Source organism: Mercenaria mercenaria, chromosome 6, assembly GCF_021730395.1.
Source record: "Mercenaria mercenaria strain notata chromosome 6, MADL_Memer_1, whole genome shotgun sequence".
Lineage (NCBI taxonomy): Eukaryota > Metazoa > Mollusca > Bivalvia > Venerida > Veneridae > Mercenaria > Mercenaria mercenaria.
In genome coordinates this window covers 79995545-80018973 of record NC_069366.1, presented here as the reverse complement: position 1 = coordinate 80018973, position 23429 = coordinate 79995545, and the positions used below count along the sequence as shown (strand labels likewise).

The 23429-nt window shown below is 35.6% G+C and overlaps 1 protein-coding gene across 5 annotated transcripts in view; it reads left to right on the top strand.

Moving 5' to 3' along the window:
- Positions 1 to 303: 303 nt before the first annotated feature.
- LOC123548422 (uncharacterized) overlaps positions 304 to 23429 on the top strand; it is a 33180-nt gene continuing 10054 nt past the window's right edge. The window contains exons 1-2 of one of the 5 annotated variants that reach the window (XM_045335673.2): positions 304 to 442; positions 22574 to 22980. In XM_045335673.2, the coding sequence (XP_045191608.2) occupies positions 22657 to 22980 (324 nt within the window). In that variant the 5' untranslated portion in view covers positions 304 to 442; positions 22574 to 22656. Of the gene's footprint in view, positions 443 to 13120; positions 13233 to 17883; positions 17905 to 17959; positions 18283 to 21265; positions 21781 to 22573; positions 22981 to 23429 lie in introns of those variants that run through there. The other 4 variants (XM_045335676.2, XM_045335678.2, XM_045335674.2 and 1 more) reach the window with 4 other exon arrangements.

The window sequence follows — 23429 nt, the reverse complement described above, 5'->3', positions numbered from 1 at the left end:
ATTCTAATTCTGTCTTATATTATAATTAGATAATCGGTTTTAATCTATTTTTGTGTGTTGAACTGTTTTTATTAATATTACAGAAGACAACATTGAAATTTAAGATGTTTAATATGTTCTAACACTGTTATATATCTTTATGTGTTACCTTCTTTAAATAAAGTTATTAATATTATTATTATTATTATATTATTAAATAAAGAACAGCCGGATTTAGAGGTGTTTAACCTAAATACCGGATACCGGAAACCCGATACTATGTATTGTTCTGCAAAGAACGACAATCCGTTTCTATTGGTCGGATTCCTTTGGGGATTTCCCACTTTTCATTTTGTCGAATTTTTTTCTCAAAAATGATTCATTCGACACGGCTATGATTCAGTAGGAGATGTTGGAATTCCTGTTTTTTCGGGCAATGTTTAAACGAATATTTTTTCAAACCGTAAGTATAAGGAACCAAAGTTGTAACTGTTCTCTCATCATATAACATGAGGGGTTTTCCAACAACAAAAAAATCTCATAATTCCTTGAACGTGACCTATTCCTTGTTTACTGTTCTGTTTGCGGTGCGCACATTTAAATGCGTTTCTTTTAAGTCTCATCTTTGTGAATTGTAGAATGTTCAAATAAATTACAAACACTTTAACAATACAGTTGATAAAATTACAGTTGCATTGTAATTAATTTAGAGTCAGTGTACCCAGTTTCGCACTGTACGCGGTTTCGCACACCCAGTAAATTCATGTTTTTTTGTGAGAATAAAGCAGAAAATTCAACAATTCTTTGTTATTATTTCACGAAACTGAGTTATTCCCTACATAATTTGACACAAGGGGTCCTTCCCCACTGGAGCCTCGTTCTGGTAAGTGCAGACGAAAATAATAACAATATCAATGGAGACTAGTAGGTCAGCTGAAAAATATTAAGTTTCATGAAAATAATGACTATGCAAACAACAAAAAGGTGCAAAATAAATTGAAAAATCACTATTCCATCATACAGGTAAGTATTTACCTACTACTTTACAAAAATGAAAAATATTTCAACAGTTATTGAAGTTCTCCCAACCTGCAAAATGCCTTCAATTTGATTGTTTGCTTTACGTTTTTATTAAAACAGAGAATTTAATCGAATAATTAGACTTGTGTGGGTCATTTTTGATTCAACAGCTTCTATTGTTTTATTTTTGTTTCATGTATTCAGTTTTTTTAGCCGTTTCTGCTTTTAGAAGTAAAACCAGGGTTTGGTACCTAGCTTTCACTTTCATAACTGCTTTTAAATTTCACTTTCAGATGTTTTATTGGAAAATACGTGTTTAAATTGAATTATATAAATGGTTAAAAGGTTAATTAATATTTCTCTGTTGAGTAACTGCATTGTTATCACCGAGTTCTATAAATAGCAGGGTGTGCGAAACCGGGTACACTTAAATGCAAGAACTGGTCAAAATATGTTATCCGAATCAAGTACACTAAGAGGTAGGACGTCATTGTAGTGGGAAGTGAAAGTAGCGTGTTTTAAACCGAAATAAGTGTATTTATTAAAACATATAGAGGTAAATTCAAATTTAATCATTTTTAGCTAGATAGGAAGGTATTCTTAGGAAATGTGTGCGAAACCGGGTACACTGACTCTACATTCAGTAACAATACCAAGTGTAACATTTAACCTAACATGCTTCTTTCAGACTTTCATGAACACTGGATGAAAATTCTTTACTAACTTAAACTATTGTTGCAGTTGAAGTTGCATCATGACTTGTGTTCTCCAAAATGTTATCCCTTCCCAAAGAAGTATAAAATACACAGAATGGCAACTGGCTGTAATCTCGCGTGAGCTCGTGTCAGAGCGTGATTCGGCATTATCTTACTAAAAACAAACATCGGCGAGCATGGAGTTACAATTTGTACCTTTACAACTACATTTAAAATACATGTTAGCTTCTAAAACAAAATTAGTTTAATTTGAAATGGTCTTAAGACACGAAGTACACGTTTTTTTTGCCATCGAAAGAAGCGTGGTCATACGGTGATAATTATTTTACCGATGAATAATTGCTTTCGCATAGAAGTGGCACGTGGAGAAAGCGCCACTTCCGGTAAATGAGATCTCGTTTTTTTGTCACGGGAGGTTGGCGAGATTTGCTCTATATGCCTTTCAAGTTGCCAATCTATTTATTTTTATAGCTCTTTGCCCTTCCTGATCATCCTGATATAAAAAAAAAAGACACGATTTTATTTCCGACTTTCGTTGAGTTCACAGTAACACTTTATCAGTGACCTACTTTCTACTTCCAGGAAGCAACTGTTGTATATTCACGACCTAAATTATAAACTGATATTTTTATGATTTCCATTAAAATCACTGTTGTGAAACTGTATCAATGGAAAAATGTATATAATACAATGGTTTTGGTCTATTCTGCGCACCTAAGACCAAAAATATGTTTTCATATTTTGACCTTAAACTATATAAAAAAAAACTTACCTGTAATTTTGTTGACTATTTTCATTATCACACCTGTGTAAACTTTCAAGAATTGATTATCAGATAAAGTAGGTCAATTTCAGGGAATTGTGATGATATACCTAGGCCTATGTCACACATGATTTGTCGGCTAATTCTGTGCACTTCTATAGTCAGTTTCTTTTTATGTATTTTTAAGTTAAGAATTTATTATAGACTTAATTAAATCATGTTGATATATATAAATAAGTAGATATTTAAACGTCAGTTAAATAATGGAAAACAGACTATACCCTGTCCCAGCCTTGTTAGATTGTGAATGAAAGTGCATGACACAAACACTTGATAAACTATGTGAACATTATATAAATGCAGTACTGTTCAATGGAATATATTTTAAAATTTTATCAATCAAAGTAACATGCAATATGCATTGGTCGGATGGTGCATTATTTTTTTTAATTGAATTTCACGTTGTTGACCTGTATTCATGGGAGCTTGGCAGATTAGTCAGTAAATAAGCTTATATGTATTCAGTCAATGTGAAATGACATTTTTTTGACCGTGTAACGCTAAAATTGTAGTCGTCTGATTGCGTTTGACAGGTACAATTGTTTACTGATATATGCAAATAAGGTGCACAGGTTAACTCTACGTGCAGAATAGGCCGAAACGACTGTAATTTCGAAATATTACCCGTTTTATAAAAATGGAATATGATATTATTTCTAGAATATTTCTAAATTAAAACAGCAGGTATGTTCAAATGATATGGTTGCCTGGCGACTTGTGTGACAATTGAAATAATTCGAAAAAACCCCAGTTGCTACACATTTTTCGTAACCTATCCGTATCGTGGCCCTTTTTGTACTTAGAAAATTTGAGTTACTTGGTTAAATTTTTGGCTTAAGTCAGCTTTGCTCAAAAACTATAAAAGCTACAGCTTTGAAACTTTGCACACTTGTTTATCATCATTAGATTACTATGTAGGCCAAGAACCATAACTCTAACCTGCATTTTGTTAGAATTATGGCCCTTTTTGTAGTAAGAAATTCTGGACTATAACACGTCTTACATACTGGCCAGCACTTGCAGACGAGCTATGGCACCCGTAGTGCTCTTAATAAGGAAAATGTCACTGGTAATAAACTTGTTGAACAAACTGAATTGAAGCAGGTGGCATGTAGCTGGAAATGTAATTGTCAATTAGACCCCCAAACTGCAGTGAAGTTAATTAAATTACAATTAAATGTAATTAAAAATTATCCAATTACAAATTACATTCAGTTACTCAGGAAATGTAATTTAATTAATCCCCCGCCTCAAGTGGTGGGGGGTTATAGGAATTGTCTCCGTCCGTCCTTCCATCTGTCTGTTTGTAACACTTTCGTGTCTGCTCCATATCTCCTAAACTCCTTGAAGGATTTTCATGAAACTTGGGTCAAATGATCACCTCATCAACTTGATCAAGACGATATGCAGAACCTATGAGTCAGCCATGCCGGCTCAAGGTCAAGGTCACAACTCGAGGTCAGAGGTTTGAGTCTTCCATTTTGTATCCGCTCTATATCTCCTAAACTCCTTGAAGGAATTTTATAAAACTTGGGTCAAATGATCACCTCATCAAGACAACGTGCAGAACCCATGAGTCAGCCATGCCAGCTCAAGGTCACAACTGAGGGTCAAAGGTTTGAGCCTTCCATTTTGTGTCTGCTCTATATCTCCTCAACCCCTTGAAGTATTTTCATCAAACTTGAGTCAAATGATCACCTCATCAAGAAGATGTGCAGAACCCATGAGTCAGTCATGCCGGCTCAAGGTCAAGGTCACAACTGAGGGTCAAAGGTTTGAGCCTTCCATTTTGTGTCCATTCTATATCTCCAAAACCCCTTGAAGGATTTTCATCAAACTTGGGTCAAATGATCACCTCATCAAGGCAATGTGCAGAACTCATGAGTCAGCCATGCCAGCTCAAGGTCAAGGTCACAGCTTAGGGACAAAGGTTTGAGCCTTCCATTTTGTGTCGAAATTTGTTTTTGTGTATGGTTTGTAACACTTTTACCGCCTAGAGTACATGTAGAAATATGTTAGACACACAATAATCATAAAAGAAATGACAAAATACTTTTGAAAAAAAGCTTGATATCTTCTACAAAATAGAATGTGAACAGTCAAGGTACATGTGATATAGGACAGCTGAATAATAAGGGTCTTCAATTTTTCTTTTGCTGTTTTTATGCATCTTGCAATTTATTTTGCAATCCACTATTAACCTTTAGCCTGCTGGCGGCGAATATTTCAGCATTTGCGACCAGTGCAGACCAAGATCAGCCTGCACATCCGTGCAGTCTGATCGTGGTCTGCACTGTTCGCTATTCAGTCAGTAAATTTTAAGTGAACACCCCTTCAAATAATAAATGGTATTGCCCAAATTGAATGATGGACCAGTCCATTTAGGAAATTTAGCAGGCTAAGGATTAAATTCACATCTCTTCCCCAATGTCTTCAGTCTCTGCAGCTGCTTTCATTGCTAATTTGTTAGCAGTTTTATTTCCTCGTACACACAAACCAAATCGCGAGTATACTCTTCTAGAGTAAGGCGATTACTGTAAATGATGAATGATGATACCCATATGACCAGGAATGCAGAGAGTATTTAACTTACACCCTTAAGATCAGACTTTTGAGAGGAGGTATGTCATTTCAAGCATAATATTAATAGCAGTCTTTTTGTTCTGATGTGTCTGTTCAAAATTGAGCCGCGCCATGGTAAAACCAACATAGTGGGTTTGCGACCAACATGGATCCAGACCAGCCTGCGCATCCGCGCAGTCTGGTCAGGATCCATGCTGTTCGCTTTTAAAGCCTACTGCAATTAGAGAAACCGTTAGCGAACAGCATGGATCCTGGCCAGACTGCGCGGATGCGCAGGCTGGTCTGGATCAATGCTGGGCGCAAAGCCACTATGTTGGTTTTCCCATGGCACGGCTCAATTATGGTTTTAAAGGTAGGGAGATTCCTCTTCCCTTGATTTTTGCAGGTTGTGTAGAAACTGAGTTACTATTTTCAAACCAGTTAATTCACCATGGCTAGTAGTTGTGACTGGAGTTTCACTGGTTTCTACAGTACAACTGTTTCTTTCTCATACCTGTGTAAGAAAAAAGCAGCCTCTGCACAGTGCACATTATTGTTTCTTGTTCTCAGGGTGTTTGTGAAAGTTCATCCGATCGTCTAAGCTTTGAATGAATTGACTGGACATAGAATTTTTGTAAAGTTTTACATGCAAGCTAGTCCTGTATAAAAGGGTTTCAAGTAGTTAAGCATGTTGTCATGGGACAGCTCTTGTTTAAATGACCATTGCCCAAGCCTTCACGCCAACTTTTTTTGTGTTTAAGTATTTTGAAATTCCCATCAGCTTTGTTACAGGTCTCTTAAACAATTTAACACAAGTCTATTAAAGATTGTGAATATAAGGAAGTATATGTTTGACGAGAGTTTTTGCCCTTTGGCCATATTTCAGTTTTCGAGGATAAAATTATGTAATGTACTTAACTCAATATGAGTGCTTTAAACTTGTATGATCAAAGTTTGAAAGTCATCTTAAGTGAAGTAGCTTCCTTTTAAGTTGTAGATTAAAAAGGGTGAAGTACTTTCAATCAAACATATTTCAAGTAATACACATTGTAAACATAAATTCTTGTTTTCCAGTAACCCATTTCTGACAGACGTAGGGCTAATCTGAACACTAGTACACTACTAATTTATGGTATAAACCCTTACCCTGCTAAATTTTTAGCTCACCTGAGCACAAAGTGCTCAAGGTGAGCTTTTGTGATCGCCCTGTGTCCGTCGTCCTTCGCCGTCAGTCCGTCGTCAACAATTTGACTGTTAACACTCTAGAGGTCACAAGTTTGGCCCAATCTTAATGAAACTTGGTTAGAATGTTACCCTCAATAAAATCTTGGACGAGTTCGATATTGAGTCATCTGGGGTCAAAAACTAGGTCACCAGGTCAAATCAAAGGGAAAGCTTGTTAACACTCTAGGTGTCACAATTTTGGCCCAATCTTAATGAAACTTGGTCAGAATGTTACCCTCAATGACATCTTGCACGAGTTCGATATTGGGTCATCTGGGTTCAAAAACGAGGTCACCAGGTCAAACCAAAGGAAAAGCTTGTTAACACTCTAGAGATCACATTTTTGGCCCAATCTTATGAAACTAGGTCAGAATGTTACCCTCAATAAAATCTTGGACGAGTTCGATATTGGGTCATCTGGGGTTAAAAACTAGGTCACCAGGTCAAATCAAAGGAAAATCTTGTTAACACTGTAGAGGCCACATTTATGACTATATCTTCATTAAACTTGGTCAGAATGTTAATCTTGATGATCTTTAGGTCCAGTTTGAATCTGGGTCATGTAGGGTCAAAAACTAGGTCACCAGGTCAAGTCAAAGGAAAAGCTAGTTAACACTCTAGAGGTCACATTTATGACCGTATCTTAGTGAAACTTGGTCAGAATGTTAATCTTGATGATCTTTAGGGCAAGTTCAAATCTGGGTCAGGTGGGGTCAAAAACTAGGTCACTTGGTCAAATCAAAGGAAAAGCTTGTTAACACGTTGAGAGGCCACATTTATGACTTTATTTTCATGAAACTTAGAATGTTAATCTTGATAATCTTTAGGTCAAGTTTGAATCAGGGTCATGTGGGGTCAAAAACTAGGTCACCGTGTCAAATCAAAGGTAAAGTTTGTTAGCACTTTAGATGCCACATTTATGACCATATCTTAATGAAACTTGGTTGGAATGTTAATCTTGATGATCTTTAGGTGGTTTAAATCTGGGTCAGATGGGGCCAAAAACTAGGTCACCAGGTCAAATCAAAGGTAAAGCTAGTTAACACTGTATAAGCCACATTTATGAACATATCTTAATGAAACTTGGTCAGAATATTAATGTTGATGATCTTTAGGTCAAGTGTAAATCTGGGTCAGGTGGGGTCAAAAACTAGGTCACCAGGTCAAATCATAGGAAAAGCTTGTTAACACTAGAGGCCACATTTATGACTGTATCTTCATGAAACTTGGTCAGAATGTTAACCTTGATAATCTTTAGGTCAAAATCGAATCTGGGTCATGTGGGGTCAAAAAACTAGGTCACCGGGTCAAATCAAAAGAAAAGCTAGTTAACACTCTAGAGGTCACATTTATGACCATATCTTAATGAAACTTGGTCAGAATGTTAATCTTGATGATTTTTAGGTCAATAGGTCAGGTGAGCGATACAGGGCCTTCATGGCCCTCTTGTTATAATAAACTTGTCCATCTTTCAATTTGGACAGTACAATTACCGTAACTGTTAAAAGGGGTGCTTACCAAAAATATACTGATTGAATGGCGAACAGTGCCGATCATGATCAGACTGCAAGGTTGTGCAGGCTGATCATGATATACACTGGTCGCAAAGGCAGAATCAATCGTGCCCAGCATGATAAGGGTTAATATGCTATTTAAATAGTAATTTTATTAGCTCGACTTTTCGAGGAAAAAGTAGAGCTATTGCATTCACCCTGGCGTTAGCATCACTGTCGGTTGAAGTTTTTGATAAAGTCAAATATCTCTGTTACTATCAAAGCTATTGACTTGAAACTTAAAAGAGTTATTAACTATCAAATTGTACACCAGTAGAATCAGTCCCCATAACTCTGATTTGAATTTTGACAGAGTTATGTCCCTTTTAACATAGAATTTTTTGGTTAAAGTTTTATAAAAAATTTATTGGCAGAGCTCTAATTCAGAGTCAAGCACTGATAAAAGTCTTAAGGACAGCTCTTGTGCTTCTTCTAGTGCCAAATATTGGCCCCATTCCCATTTTAAAGTAGTTATTTTTTTTCCAAATTAAAGAAGTTTGAATAAAAAATATCTTCCTGTTCCTGTTCAGAGACATATAGGTCACTGATTACTAATTATCAAAGTACATTTAAAAAAAATTATACATGCTACATCTAATTATTGGAAGAATTTCTTCGAGAAAGATTTTCTGAATGTGTATATTTTTCATTTTTGCATAGTAAATATAGGTATCAATGGTAAATTTTCTGTACTACTCTTTAAGGTAGTTCTGCATGTTTAATATACTGGAAGTAATGGCATACTGTAAAATCATTAAATTTCGTAGGCATGAAATTTCGTGGTTCTGGTCAAAACGGCAGTTTCGTGGGGATGTGAATTTGTGAATTTCAACTTTTGAACATAAAATGATATGGAATTTTATTTGTTCGTTGGGATTAAATTTCGTGGACTGACTCAACCACCAAAATAAGTCCCCCACGAATATACAGTATTCAGATAATGTAGAATATACCTGAGCCTCTGTATACGGAAATTAAAAGAGTTTTATGAAGTAATGGCAACCGAAGATAAAATTTATTATACTGACAACGTAACTATCATAACTATCTTTCTAAAGAAAAAAGAAAAAATGTTTGATGCTTAATTCCAAATAATGACTAAAAATCTGCGTGTTATATGCAGATCTTTTCAATCTTGGCAAATAGGTAAAAAAAGAAGCACATGGACATACGTTGTTTACGACTGTGAGAAGTTTCATCAAAAGAGCTTTTTGAACTGAAATGGAGCTAATAGATGTAAGATGGAAGTTGATTTGTTTGCAGCTCTAACATTTGTCCTGTTCAATTCCATACAGGTACCATTATTACGACAGCATTTGCTAGATCATAGTAGATGCTAAAAAGTCAAGAAAAAAAGATTCTGTGTTAATCTGTATATCTCACTTTCCACAAACTTTAAAATAGATGCTGTCTGTAAAAAACATTTTTCTTTCAGTAAATTGCAGAATGAGTACAAATTGTAACAAGATGAGTGAAAATTCTGGGCAGCTCATCCTGCTGGACGACTTGCTAAAATCAAAGAATTTGTCGAGCCCAGTGAAACTTAATTCTTAAGAATAGAAAAAATTAAGGTTGTTGTCTCTTTTTTAGCTCATCTGATTTTTTGAAAAAAAAAATCATGAATTATTGTCATCACTTGATCGGTGTCGGCGTCGGCGTTGCCTGGTTAAGTTTTATGTTTAGGTCAGCTTTTCTCCTAAACTATCAAAGGTATTGCTTTGAAACTTGGAACACTTGTTCACCATCAATAGCTGACCCTGTACAGCAAGAAACATAACTTTATCATGCATTTTGCAAGAATTATGGCCCCTTTTGGACTTAGAAAATATCAGATTTCTTGGTTAAGTTTTATGTTTAGGTCAACTTTTCTCCTAAACTATCAAAGCTATTGCTTTGAAACTTGCAACACTTGTTCACCATCATAAGCTGACCCTGTACATTAAGAAATGTAACTCCATCCTGCTTTTTTTCAAGGATATTGCCCCTTTTGGACTTAGAAAATCAGATTTCTTGGTTAAGTTTTATGTTTAGGTCAGCTTTTCTCATAAACTATCAGAGCTATTTCTTTAAAACTTGCAACACTTGTTCACCATCATAAGCTGACCATGTACACAAGAAACATAACTCTGTCCTGCTTTTTACAAGAATTATGGCCCCTTTTGGACTTAGAAAATATCAGATTTATTGGTTAAGTTTTATGTTTAGGTCAGCTTTTCTCCTAACTATTCAAGCTATTGCTTTGAAACTTGCAACATTTGTTCACCATCATAAGCTGACTCTGTACATCAAGAAACATAACTCCATCCTGCTTTTTGCAAGAATTATGGCCCTTTTTGGACTTAGAAAATCATGGGTAGGACAATTTTTCTATTATACAAAAAAAATCAGATGAGCGTCAGCACCCGCAAGGCAGTGCTCTTGTTTATTGCATATTTTTACATCGTAAATTTTGTAGATCTGTCTTTAGCTAGAGAATGAATATTCATGCAAAGTTTCATCACTTTCTGTGCTATATCAGCAGTGACAGAGCAGAAAGAAAATTTGTTATTTAACCCTTACCCTGTTAAATTTCTGTAATTAATTTATCCCTCTTTCAGTTTGGACAGCACCATTAACTGTTAAAAGGGGTGCTTAATACCAAAAAGATACTGACTAATTAGCGAACAGTGCAGAACTTGATCAGACTGCACGGATGTGCAGGCTGATCATGATCTACACTGGTCGCAAAGGCAAAGTCAATATTGTCCAGCATGCTAAGGGCTAAAAGGTCTTCAGACGTAAACATTGATGAATACATGCCCCTGTGATGAATTCAGTACGTACAATTTTAGTATTCTTAGTAACAATTACCAACATGAAAATTCCCCTTACTGTTTAAAGGAAACGACTCATGACACGTAAAAGGTTGAATTGATTAAGGAAATAATAAACCACAAGTTTTAACAGTTCCATAATTGTTAGTGTGCAATTAAATTCCTTTCATGTCTATTGTAGTATGTATGTACAATGTATATCTATATTTGGAAACAAGTCTGCCTAAAATAGTTTCATAGTTAATATCTGATCTTGGAAAGTCTTTAGTTTCGCTGTTGAAGTTCACATTGGTAATAAATCAAGAGTTCAGAAAAAAGAATGATTAAATGAACTTGATAGAATTTCTATGAATAGACAGAAGTCATTATGGTCTATTGTTTAATTATGAAACATAATTTGAATTGTGGTGATAATTAATGTCCTTATAATTCTTTTTTATCAAGGATTAATTGATACATGTAGAAATAAGAATGATCATCATATCTCAGATGTTATCAGTTTGTTCTTTTTCTTCCAGGGGGTGGGGGGGGGGAGGATTAGCACTGTTTACTTGTACCTAACAGTGGGCAGTTAGCCGAATTGTGAACCAGTACAAACCTGTTTTCTGCATGTTCATGCAGGCTGATCATGGTCTGCACTGTTCGCTATTCAGTCAGTTTATTTTCATTGAACACCCCTTCAAATAGTAAATTGTACTGCCCAAATTGAATGATGGACCAGTCCATTTTAGAAATTTACCAGGCTAAAGGTTAAAGAAAAACAATTAGATGATAGTCATCATGAATGAAAAGCTAAATTTTGTAGAATTTAATGGTTTTCTCCAGATCTGAAGAGAAAGATGCTTTTTGACCAATTGATGGATCTTCACTAAACTTGGTCTTTATGCAATGATACTCTGACATTTCTTAAGAGATTCAGCTTTGTTTATGACAGAGTCACTTTTATTCAGAATAGAAAACCACTTTTTCGCGTTACAATTAGTCTGCTGGCGGCAAGTGATTTTGCCTTTGCGACCATGCAGACCAAGATCATATTCTGCACTGTTTGCTGTTCAGTCAGTAAATTTTGTAGTGAACACCCCTTAGAATAATAAATGGTACTGCCCAAATTGAATGATATACCAGTTCATTGTAGAAATGTAGCAGGGTAAAGGTTAACTCAGAATAAACAGGTTACAAAGAAGTAGACCAGTCCTACCAACTTTGATAAATCTTTGTCTTAAATAAAGTGTTGTATATTTTGTAGCAGTTGTTAGACCAAACAAGCTCCTTTGTAGATTTTTTTTGCACATTTAGTCTTTAAGCTGTTACATAGACATCAGCTTTGACAAAAAGGGAGGTAACTCATTCAAGTAATTATGTCTCCCACCACACAGTGGTGTGGGAGACATATTGATTTACTCCAGTCTGTGTGTGTGTGTCTGTCACAAAGCTTGTCCGCACGCTTAAGTTGAACATTTCTCATCCGATTTTCACCAAACTTGAACAAAGTGTGTTTGACCATAAGACCTCGGCCAAGTTCGATAACTAGCCAAATCGGTCCAGGCGTCTTGGAGTTATGGCCCTTGAATTACCAAAAATCGGTCTTTTTACTCTCTCCGCACTCTAATTCGAATATTTCTCATCAATCTTCACCAAACTTAAACAAAATGTTTGACCATGAGACCTCGGCCAGGTTCGATAACTAGCCAAATCTGTCCAGGCATTTTGGAGTTACGGCCCTTGAATTATCGAAAAATTGGCCTTTTTACTCATGTCCACACTCTTAATCAAACCTTTCTCATCTGATCTTCACCAAACTTGAACAAAATGTGTTTGACCATGAGACCTCGGCCAAGTTCGATAACTAGCCAAATCGGTCCAGGCATTTTGGAGTTACGGCCCTTGAATTATCGAAAAATCGGCCTTTTTACTCTTGTCTGCACTCCAAGTCGAACATTTCTCATCCGATCTTCACCAAACTTGAACAAAATGTGTTTGGCCATGAGACCTCGGCCAAGTTCGATAACTAGCCAAATCGTTCCAGGCATTTTAGAGTTACGGCCCTTGAATTACCAAAAAAAAATGCGTCTGTTTACTCTTGTCCGCTCTCTAAGTCGAACATTTCTCATCCGATCTTCACCAAACTTGAACAAAATGTGTTTGGCCATAAGACCTTACCCAAGTTCGATAACTAGCAAAATCAGCCCAGGCACTTTTGATTTATGGCCCTTGAATTACTGATTGGATCCACTCATCCAGACCATCTAATTGGATCCACTCGTCTAAAACATCTAGAGAAACTAACATTTTTCATAGGGGCAGTTGTGGGAGACATGCGCTTTTCTCAAAAGCATCTCTAGTTTTGTAGCATTTATTATATGATGACCTTATTACTATCAGTTAGAAAGAAACTTAAACGGGTAAATTTAACTTCCTTATCAAACTCTCACTACATGTTGCCTTGTTTAAACATTTTAATCTAGACTATGTTAAACTTGTGTGTATTCAAGGAAAAGGATTATAATTTATAAATAGAACGATTTCTACCTCAACAAGTAAGGTCAGTGAAAGATTTGTATTTTAAAGTAAGGTAGACTGTAGCTTGCAAAACTGTAGATACCACTGCAAAATTTTTATATTATCAAAATGTAAATTTGCTAACTAAGGGGTATTACCCTGTTCTCATTATGATAGCATTAACTTTTAATTTGATCAGAGTTTATTTGTTACAAACTTCCGATGCATTTAAATTATCCAGCTCAGGGGGGACTATGGTGATAAAAGGTTGTTTAAAAGCTCATTTCCTTTTATGATAAAATAAAACAGTACTGCGAGGGAATTTTCAGAATATTTTTCGATGAAGTTTGATACTTAACTTCCAGACATTTTTGTGTTGTTAAGAATTTGCATTTCATTACTTGCATACGGTAATTGTTTGAACTGTTCTTAACCTTTACCCTGCTAAATTTCTAAATGGACTGGTCTGTCATTCATTTTGGTCAGTACCATTTATTTTTCCAAGGGGTGTTTACTGAAAATTTAGTGACTGAATAACAAACAGTGCAGATCAAGATAAGCCGGCTGATCTTGGTCTCCACTGAATGCAAAGGCATAATCAATTGCTGCCAGCAGGCTAAAGGTTAATTAGCAAAAATTAAACTATCATGAATATTTTACTTTCTACAGTTTACATGAGTCAACCATGTCAACTCAAGGTCAAGGTCACAACTGAAGGTCAAAGGTTTAAGCTCTGTATCTCCTAAACCCCTTGAAGGATTTTCATGAAACTTTGGTCAAATGATCAACTCATCAGGATGTTGTGCAGAATTCATGAGTCAGCCATGTCAGTTCAAGGTCAAGGTCACAGCTAAAATCAAAGGTTTACCCTTTCACTATCCATAGCAGTGGCGGGGGATTTAGCTGTTTTTCAGACTGCCTTGTTTGTATATTATTATGCAAATTTGCACACATGAGCAAATATGGTCTTGAATATCACCTTTCTTACATAAGGATATTAATTTACTCTATAATTATACGAGTATGATTTTATATTTCCTTCTGAATAATGTTGGAAAGGGAATCCATTTTTACAAACAAAGGCAGGCTTGTTCCTCTACCCCCCCCCCCCCCCCCCTCCATGGGAGGAGTATAGGGGGAATACTCCCCCCATAAAATGAGGAGAGTATCCCCTCTTGTACCTCAAAACTTAGACCAAAAAATGCACCAGAGCCATCAGTTCATACCAGTATTTCGAAAATTTCCAGGGGAGACCCCAGACCCCGCTCACACGAGTGGAGGGCCGCCTCAGTACTTACCCCTACTCAACACTGTGCATCTCACTGAAGACGCCTTTGTTCTAAATTGACTTTAATTTGACCAGATATGACAAATTGTTTTGCAGGGGAATTTGCCTCTTGGCAATAAGTTTGTGTTGATGTTTTTGTTTCAAAACTATAAATATTGTGCTATTTTTTTAACCTGTCAAATATGCATACATAACATGCTCTGTGCATTCGATATTTTAATATTCGGCCCAACTTTGGTGCTTACGGAAAGAAATTTTGGTAAAGTGTCTAAATATCATTATTAGTATTGTAAGTGAAACACACTCTCATCGATTGTATCTGTGGCTCAGTGGTTACAGCATTTGGCTCGAATGCGGGAAATTGCTGGTTGGAGCCCATTAGCGAGCACAATTTTTATGCCCCCGAAGGGAGGCATATAGTTTTTGAACAGTCTGTCGGTCTGTCCGCAATTTTCGTGTCCTGTCCATATCTTTGTCATCCATGGATGGATTTTCAAATAACTTGGCATTAATGTGTACCACAGTAAGACGACATGTCGCGCGCAAGACCCAGGTCCGTAGCTCAAAGGTCAAGGTCACACTTAGACATTAAAGGATAGTGCATTGATGGGCGTGTCCGGTCCATATCTTTGTCATCGATGGATGGATTTTCAAATAACTTGGCGTGAATGTGTACCACAGTAAGACGACGTGTCTTGCGCAAGACCCAGGTCCGTAGCTCAAAGGTCAAGGTCACACTTAGGCATGAAAGGATAGTGCATTGATGGGCGTGTCCGGTCCATATCTTTGTCATCGATGGATGGATTTTCAAATAACTTGGCATGAATGTGTACCACAGTAAGATGACGTGTCGCGCGCAAGACCCAGGTTCGTAGCTCAAAGGTCAAGGTCACACTTAGACATTGAAGGATAGTGCATTGATGGGCGTGTCCGGTCCATATCTTTGTCATCGATGGATGGATTTTCAAATAACTTGGCATGAATGTGTACCACAGCAAGACGACGTGTCACGCGCAAGACCCAGGTCCGTAACTCAAAGGTCAAGGTCACACTTCGACTTTAAAAGGATAGTGCATTGATGGGTGTGTCCGGTCCATATCTTTGTCATCCATGGATGGATTTTCAAATAACTTGGCATGAATGTGTACCACAGCAAGACGACGTGTCACGCGCAAGACCCAGGTCCGTAGCTCAAAGGTCAAGGTCACACTTAGACGTTAAAGATCATTTTTCATGATAGTGCATTGACGGGCATGTCCGGTCAATATCTTTGTCATTCATGCATGGATTTTAAAATAACTAAGCATGAATGTGTGACACAGTAAGACGATGTGTCGCGCGCAAGACCCAGCTCCGTAGGTCAAAGGTCCTAAACTCTAACATCAGCCATAACTATTCATTCAAAGTGCCATCGGGGGCATATGTCATCCTATGGCGACAGCTCTTGTTATTTTTCATTTTCAATTATTTATATGATTTATATGACTTCGCTGACAGCAGTACCGACACCGCGAATGAAACTGAATGATGAATTTAGCAAGTCGTAATTCATATTTATGAAATTTGTATAGTCGTGAAATGAACCGTAAAAAAAAAAATACATAAAAAATATATATATATAAATGAGAAATTAATAAAAGAGATGAAAATGAAAAAAAAAATACTTGTGAAAATGTTTGTTGAAATTTGTGGGGGAAAAAAACTCAATCTTACGAACTCCAGGTTTCAAGCTATTGACGATGACCACTGAGCTATCATGTCTTGCGTATATACTTGTACACGCTTTAAAAATAAACTATTTTAATTGCTGGTTACTTTCCGTATACAAAACGGAATGTACCGAAAATCAACCGAAGATTAAAATATTCTATGCACCGCCCATTTAATCAATATGTATTTGACAGTTCAATAAAATAGGACAATACAAGTTCTTCTAAACATATTCAGGGGCCTCCATGGCAGAATGGTTAAGGCATCAAATTGTTCATGGGAGGAAGCCATCGGGTTGGCTTACGGAAGGTTGGTGGGTCTACCCAGGTGACCACTTATGAGGAACTCGGGGGAACCTGGGGTCTTCGTCCATCATCAAAGCTGGAAAGTCGCCATATGACATATTATTGTGTCGGTATGATGTTAAACAAAAAAACAAAATCTAAACACATTCTAGACACACTCCAGCTGAATTACAAAAAAATATGAAAAGTGTAACCCAGAGTCATGGAACTTCATAGGCTTGCTATTCAGCATGTTATGCACCTGATGTTTTAATTAGGATTTCACATAGCCACACCAGAGTTATTGACCATGACTTAGTCAAAAATATGCATAAAAACAGTCTAAAAGTTAGTGTTGCATGTATCTCAAAAATGTTTTACCATGGGTTATGAAACAATACTTAGTATAGGAATATTATTCTGCATGTGAAGATTGCACCTGGGGTTTTGTTTGAGATTTCACTCCGCCAGATCAGAGTTATGGTCCTTGACTTAGAGATACACATGAAGTGCTTGAAAATTTATGTTGCAATATGTTGTATTGTAAAAGAATATGTCACCTACAGCCATAAAACCATGTACAATGACCGTAAGTAGGGTTGGGGAGTGCGGCACAAGTGTCCTAGTTTTTCTTTCAGTGACATCTAATTTCTGAGGTCAGCATTTGATTAAACTTCCCTCAAGGACCATAATCAGATACCATGTTAATACAGATGTCATTGATCTAGGATATGAAACAGAAAGTACAGATCATTTTTCCATGAATGAATTTTCTGTTTGTAATTAGATTATACATGTTTAGCTGTTAAAGGTGTATTTACCTTACATTTGGCAAGCATAGAGTGCCACCTTGTGAGGAGCATTGTCATTGAAAACTGATTGATTTGGTTTTATTGACAATCAGTATCATGATGATGAAAAAGGTCGTACCAGTGCCTATATATTTTATATACAGCGGTAAAAAGATTTTTATCATGTATGTATAAAATAAATAAAAAAATACTTAAAAATCTTAGGTGTGCATGTTTGCATGATTTAGTGTAGCTGATATCTAATAAATTAAATACAATGACATTTACATAGGTTATCAAGTTTCTAATTAAAGCGGTTGTGTCAGTCTACATGTTATTAATTAAGATATTGGTACTGGGTGATAAAATACTCTCATCTGGATATTATCGGTTTGAGCAGGCCTGTTGATGTATTAACCAGAAATAGATCACTTATTAACATGCATGACTCATTGTTGACATTTTATATAGGTCAGAGGTACACTAAGTCTTGTAAACAAAGTAGGTCTGTACGCCTATTATCTTGCTCATAATAATGCAACTTGATCTAAGTTAACATTGTCCTTGGCAGACTGTATACAATCAAAAACTGAAATGTTTTGTATTGATTAATGTTGGGCAATCATTTACTTTGTGATAAAGGTTTGAATAAAATTGAACTAACTACTGTTTAAATTTGTTATATAAATTGATTTTATTTCCTCTTTCCATTAATTTCAGTATGCTTTTTCCTTAAATATGGTGGGTAATATTCAATGTATTAAAAGGATTTATAAAAAACTTTGACTTGAAAAGTAGTTTTCGACTTGTTTTATGTGTGCAGATTGCATGTAATATATCCATGCACACAAGTGGAAAATTTATTTTGATTGAGAAACGGATATAAAGCTATTTTTTGATGACGGATTTAACAAATGTAATAAATCCATTTGCTGTTTAAATTTAAACAAGAATTATTAGTTTTTAAGGAATTTGAAAAGGATGGCAGTTGTTTAATGGAGTGAATTATAAACATGACTGGTAAGAAATCTTGAGCTTTTAATTAAATGCATGTTTAAAGACCCTCAGTGCTTTTAATTTTTTTGCTTAAAGCTACATGATTAATTACATGTTTAGAAAATGCTTCACTAAAGGGTGCGCATGAACTCTTGCATGCTGTCAGAGTCGTGGATTCAGTAAAGTTTCTACCATTTTTTTAATTAACTATTCAAACCTGTGATAAATATGTATGAGATAACATTACCTAAGATAAGAAATAACAAAAAATCAATATATTTTATTTTATCATTCTTATGTTCATAAAATATAGCACATTTTAACCACAGTCATGATGACCATTTAACTGCTGGTTGCTTCTTTCCAGCAGGGAAAAAAGTTACATACAGATAAACATGATAGCATACAGGTACACACTTGTCAGCTGTAGTTGGCAACACAGGATAAGTTTAAATAATTGATAGCCCAGATAACTGAAAGCCTAAATACCTTACTGTTCAAATAATTGACAGCCCAGATGACTGAAAGGCAAATAACTTATAGTTCATAAAATTGACAGCCCAGATGACTGAAAGGCCAAATAACTTACAGTTCATATAATTGACAGCCCAGATGACTGAAAAGCCAAATAACTTACAGTTCAAATAATTGATAGCCCAGATGACTGAAAGGCAGATAACTTATAGTTCATATAATTGACAGCCCAGATAACTGAAAGGCCAAATAACTTACAGTTCAAATAATTGACAGCCCAGATAACTGAAAGAGTTCAAATGATTGACAGATAACTGAAAGGCCAAATAACTTACAGTTCAAATATTGACAGTCCAGATAACTGAAATCCAAATAACATACAGTTCAAATAATTGACAGATAACTGAAATCCAAATAATGTACAGTTCAAATAATTGACAGATAACTGAAATCCAAATAACTTACAGATTAAATAATTGACAGCCCAGATAACTGAAGGTCCAAATGAATTACAGTTCAAATAATTGACACCCCAGATAACTGAAAGTTCAAATAACATACAGTTCAAATAATTGACAGCCCAGATAACTGAAAGTCCAAATAACTTTCAGTTCAAATAATTGACAGCCCAGATAACTGAAAGTCCAAATAACATACAGTTCACATAATTGACACCCCAGGTAACTGAAAGTCCAAATAACTTACAGTTCAAATAATTGACAGCCCAGATAACTGAAAGTCCAAATAACTTACAGTTCAAATAATTGACAGCCCAGGTAACTGAAAGTCCAAATAACTTTCAGTTCAAATAATTGACAGCCCAGGTAACTGAAAGTCCAAATAACATACAGTTCACATAATTGACAGCCCAGATAATTGAAAGTCCAGATAACTTACAGTTCAAATAATTGACAGCCCAGATAACTGAAAGTCCAGATAACTTACATTTCAAATAGCTGAAACTTGACAGTCCAAATTAATTGACAGTTCAGATAACTAAAAGTCCAAATAACTTACAGTTAAAATAATTGACAGTCCAGATAACTGAAAGTCCAGATAATTGACAGATAGCTGAAAGCACAAATAAAAGGGGTATTGAGGTGATAACTTGAATACTGGGTGCCACCTTCAAATGAATGCTTGAAGGCATGGTATCCAAATAAGGCATCGTGTTTATATGGTGGCTGATTTCTGCCATCTCTTTTTGGCGTGTTGGCGCGTTTGCAGGACGCCAGGACGACAATTATACGCGCCAAGACGACAAACAAGGCATTTGTCGTTCTGGCGGGGGCGCCAACACGCTAAATTGGGAAGTCGTTGTTCTGGCGTCTTAGCGCGTTTGCAGGACGCCAACATGCCAGGATGACAATTATACGCGCCAAGACGACAAAATCCATATTTGTCGTTTTGGCGCGTTCACTTGTCGTCTTGGCTCCCTGCAAACGCGCTAAGACGCACTTGGTGTGTTGGCCCCAACGCCAAAACGACAAGTGAACGCGCCAAAACGACAAATATGGATTTTGTCGTCTTTGCGCGTATAATTGTTGTCCTGACGTGTTGGCGTCTTGGTGCCCTGCAAACGCACTAAGACGCCAGGACGACAACTTCCACATTTAGCGTGTTGGCGCCCCCGCCAGAACGACAAATGCCTTGTTTGTCGTCTTGGCGCGTATAATTGTCGTCCTGGTGTTCTGGCGCCCTGCAAACGCGCCAACACGCCAGAACGAGATGGCAGAAATCAGCCACCATATGTTTACATTGTCCATGAGATATCTATTTTGGTCCCTACTCCAGGAGAAGTTTTAAAATGCATCTCAATACTGAGCCTCTGTATTACATTATTATTCTAACATGGCATCTCTAGAACAATGTGCATGCTCTGCTGAGATGTTTTAATGCTATGGCGTATTTACAATGTACGGTCGTATTTACAATGTACGTGTACCAGTCATTGATTTTATCACCTTACTCTTTATTAAAGCATTCCTTATTAAAGGAAAACAATCTGGGTTTAAGAATAATAAGAAGGGTATTGTATACATGCTCCAAACAAAATTATCTTAATTGTTTTATGTATGTTAAGGAAAATGAGTTCTATTTTAAGTTCTACATTGCTGACGTATATACATAGGTATGCTGAACTGTTTCAATACAAACAATGGCCTTTTATGATGTAAACATAAATGTAACATGTTACATACTTACATTATATATGAAACATGATGTCAGTATAAGATTTTTTTTAGTAAATGATGAAATTTGATAACTTAAATAGAACTTACTGTTTTTACTTAATATTAGCTCAGATTGATATAAGATCATGTGGGTAGATGTGGGAAGGAAAGTGTCTATTGATATTATAGAACGATTTGCTTGAATGAAGAAACCCAGTAACCTAAAGACCAGTATCTATTTTTAGATCATATAAGGTTAGGTAATTTTATAAAGCTCTTTTCACTACATTTTGTTTTTGATTTCATCCAACTTTACATTGAACTGTACATCTGTTTTATTTTTCGTTAATATTTGAATGTTTCTATTATATACTTTGGCCAAAAAAAGAAAAGCTTGTTTGTTTCCACTAAATGTCTTTTTAAACAATATGATGTGCAGGGCTTTCACTTAATAACAAAGTATTATGGTGCATAGAAGCAATTTTATAGAGAATATGTGACTTTCTGAAGAATACAATATTAAGGATATGCTGCTTATTTGATAAATCTTATATCTTTTAATAAGAAATGTAAAATTTTCTTAAACATTTATTGTCAAGTAAACTATAACTGATCAATGATAAATGAAATATGACTATGTATTTGGCCAACAGTCATGTCTCGTGTACAAGATATGTCATTTCTTTTATTGGCTCACCTTTGACTAATGATCAGCTGATAAAAGGATCTTTATAAACCTTAGTTAAATCATGTTAATATTTTTGGATTTAAAGTATAGAACGATTCACTGTGATTAACTGTGATCAGGAAGTTTAAAAACAGTCTCATATATTAGTACTTATCTCATTTTAAAGCTTTTGAAGAATATTTAAAGGTATGTGAAAAGGTATTCATGTCTTTAAAAAATTTATTGTGACTTGCGTTTTGCTTGATTTTAAATCAATTTGTGAATGTGAATTGTTGATATTCAGAAGTTTTGATACAAACTGATATATATTAATTTTTTTTCTATTCTGTGTGAGACATTATTGCATCATTTCGTCCTACAAGTTGACGTACTGGATGATTTGAACTTTCATTACTTTATTTATCAGTATCCGAAGGCTTGTAGTGTAGAGTGGTCCTTTCTTGGAATTTGACAGGATATTATCCTTTACCGGTTTTAAGAATAATGTTTATAAGTTGAAAACACTAGCAGTACAATGGATTCATATGAAGGGAACCTAGGGCAATATCCGTGTTGCAGTTTTCCCAATCTTTTTGTACCAGCAAAATACTGCATAAAACTGAATAATGTATTAGTACTATTACACAAATGTACTTGGATCAAAGCTTATAGATTGATACTAAAAGGATTGTATGTTAATGGATATACATGTAGATGTACGTAGCAAAATTTATTGAAGCCTGTTATTCCAGGCTTTTACAAATCAGCGATAGACTTAAAAAGTAAAGTAAATGATGGCTTAAAGAGAAAATAAAGTGAAAAGTGGACTCACAATTGACTCAAAATAATAAATGTCATTTGTGTTTTGTATATGCCACAAATGTTTCATTATCAAAGATTTGACCTTAGAATACAAACAATGATGTAGAAATTAAATGAAATGTCAAAATGTTAATCTGTTTTAATTTGGGAGTTTGAAAATTTTTCTTTTCTATTTCAGTTTGAAGAAAAAGGGGCGGAAGTGATCACGGCATTGTTGGAACAGAATTGATGATGACATATCATTGATCAACTGCTGTTGCTATGGCTGACCTGAAAAGAGCTGCACATGAATTGTATTTAAAGTGTTTAGGGACTCAAAGTGACATTACGGCAGCTGATGGTTACGATTTGGAACAGAAAGTTGTAGAATTACGGAATGAAATGCGAATGTTAATTCTACAATTTCTGTGTAATTGTATGCCCCAAGAGCGATTTAAGTTTCAGGAATTTCCAAATATAATTTTACAAAGTTCATCGATGGAATTTTTCGAACCTATAAAAGCATCTGAGGCTTTTACTAATTTAGAAAGTTATATAATATTATTGTGTATAATGCCATGGAAACAGGAATTTCATCAAATAAAGGTAAAGTACATTCTTAAGGCCATTTTACATATATACTGAAATGAAATCAGGACAGAACTGATGACATAATTTTTGTTTCGAAAATCGGCTAGGGCTTTCACATACAAGCCGAATTTTGATGCGAATCTTTGGGCGAGAATATGTAAATCAACCATACTGTGGCAAAGCATTACCATTTCACAATTTTCTGACCCGGAATTCATTAAGCAACTAGGATTTCAGTTTGTGCATTGTTTTCATTTCAGTTTCGTTTTTTTTTTCTATTTAAGCATATATATGTAAAAAGGTTCGTTGATCAAAATGCTCCCTACTTTTTTTAGCTCACCTGTCACAAAGTGACAAGGTGAGCTTTTGTGATCACGCGGTGTCCGTCGTCCGTACATGCGTCCGTGCGTCCGTAAACTTTTGCTTGTGACCACTCTAGAGGTCACATTTTTCATGGGATCTTT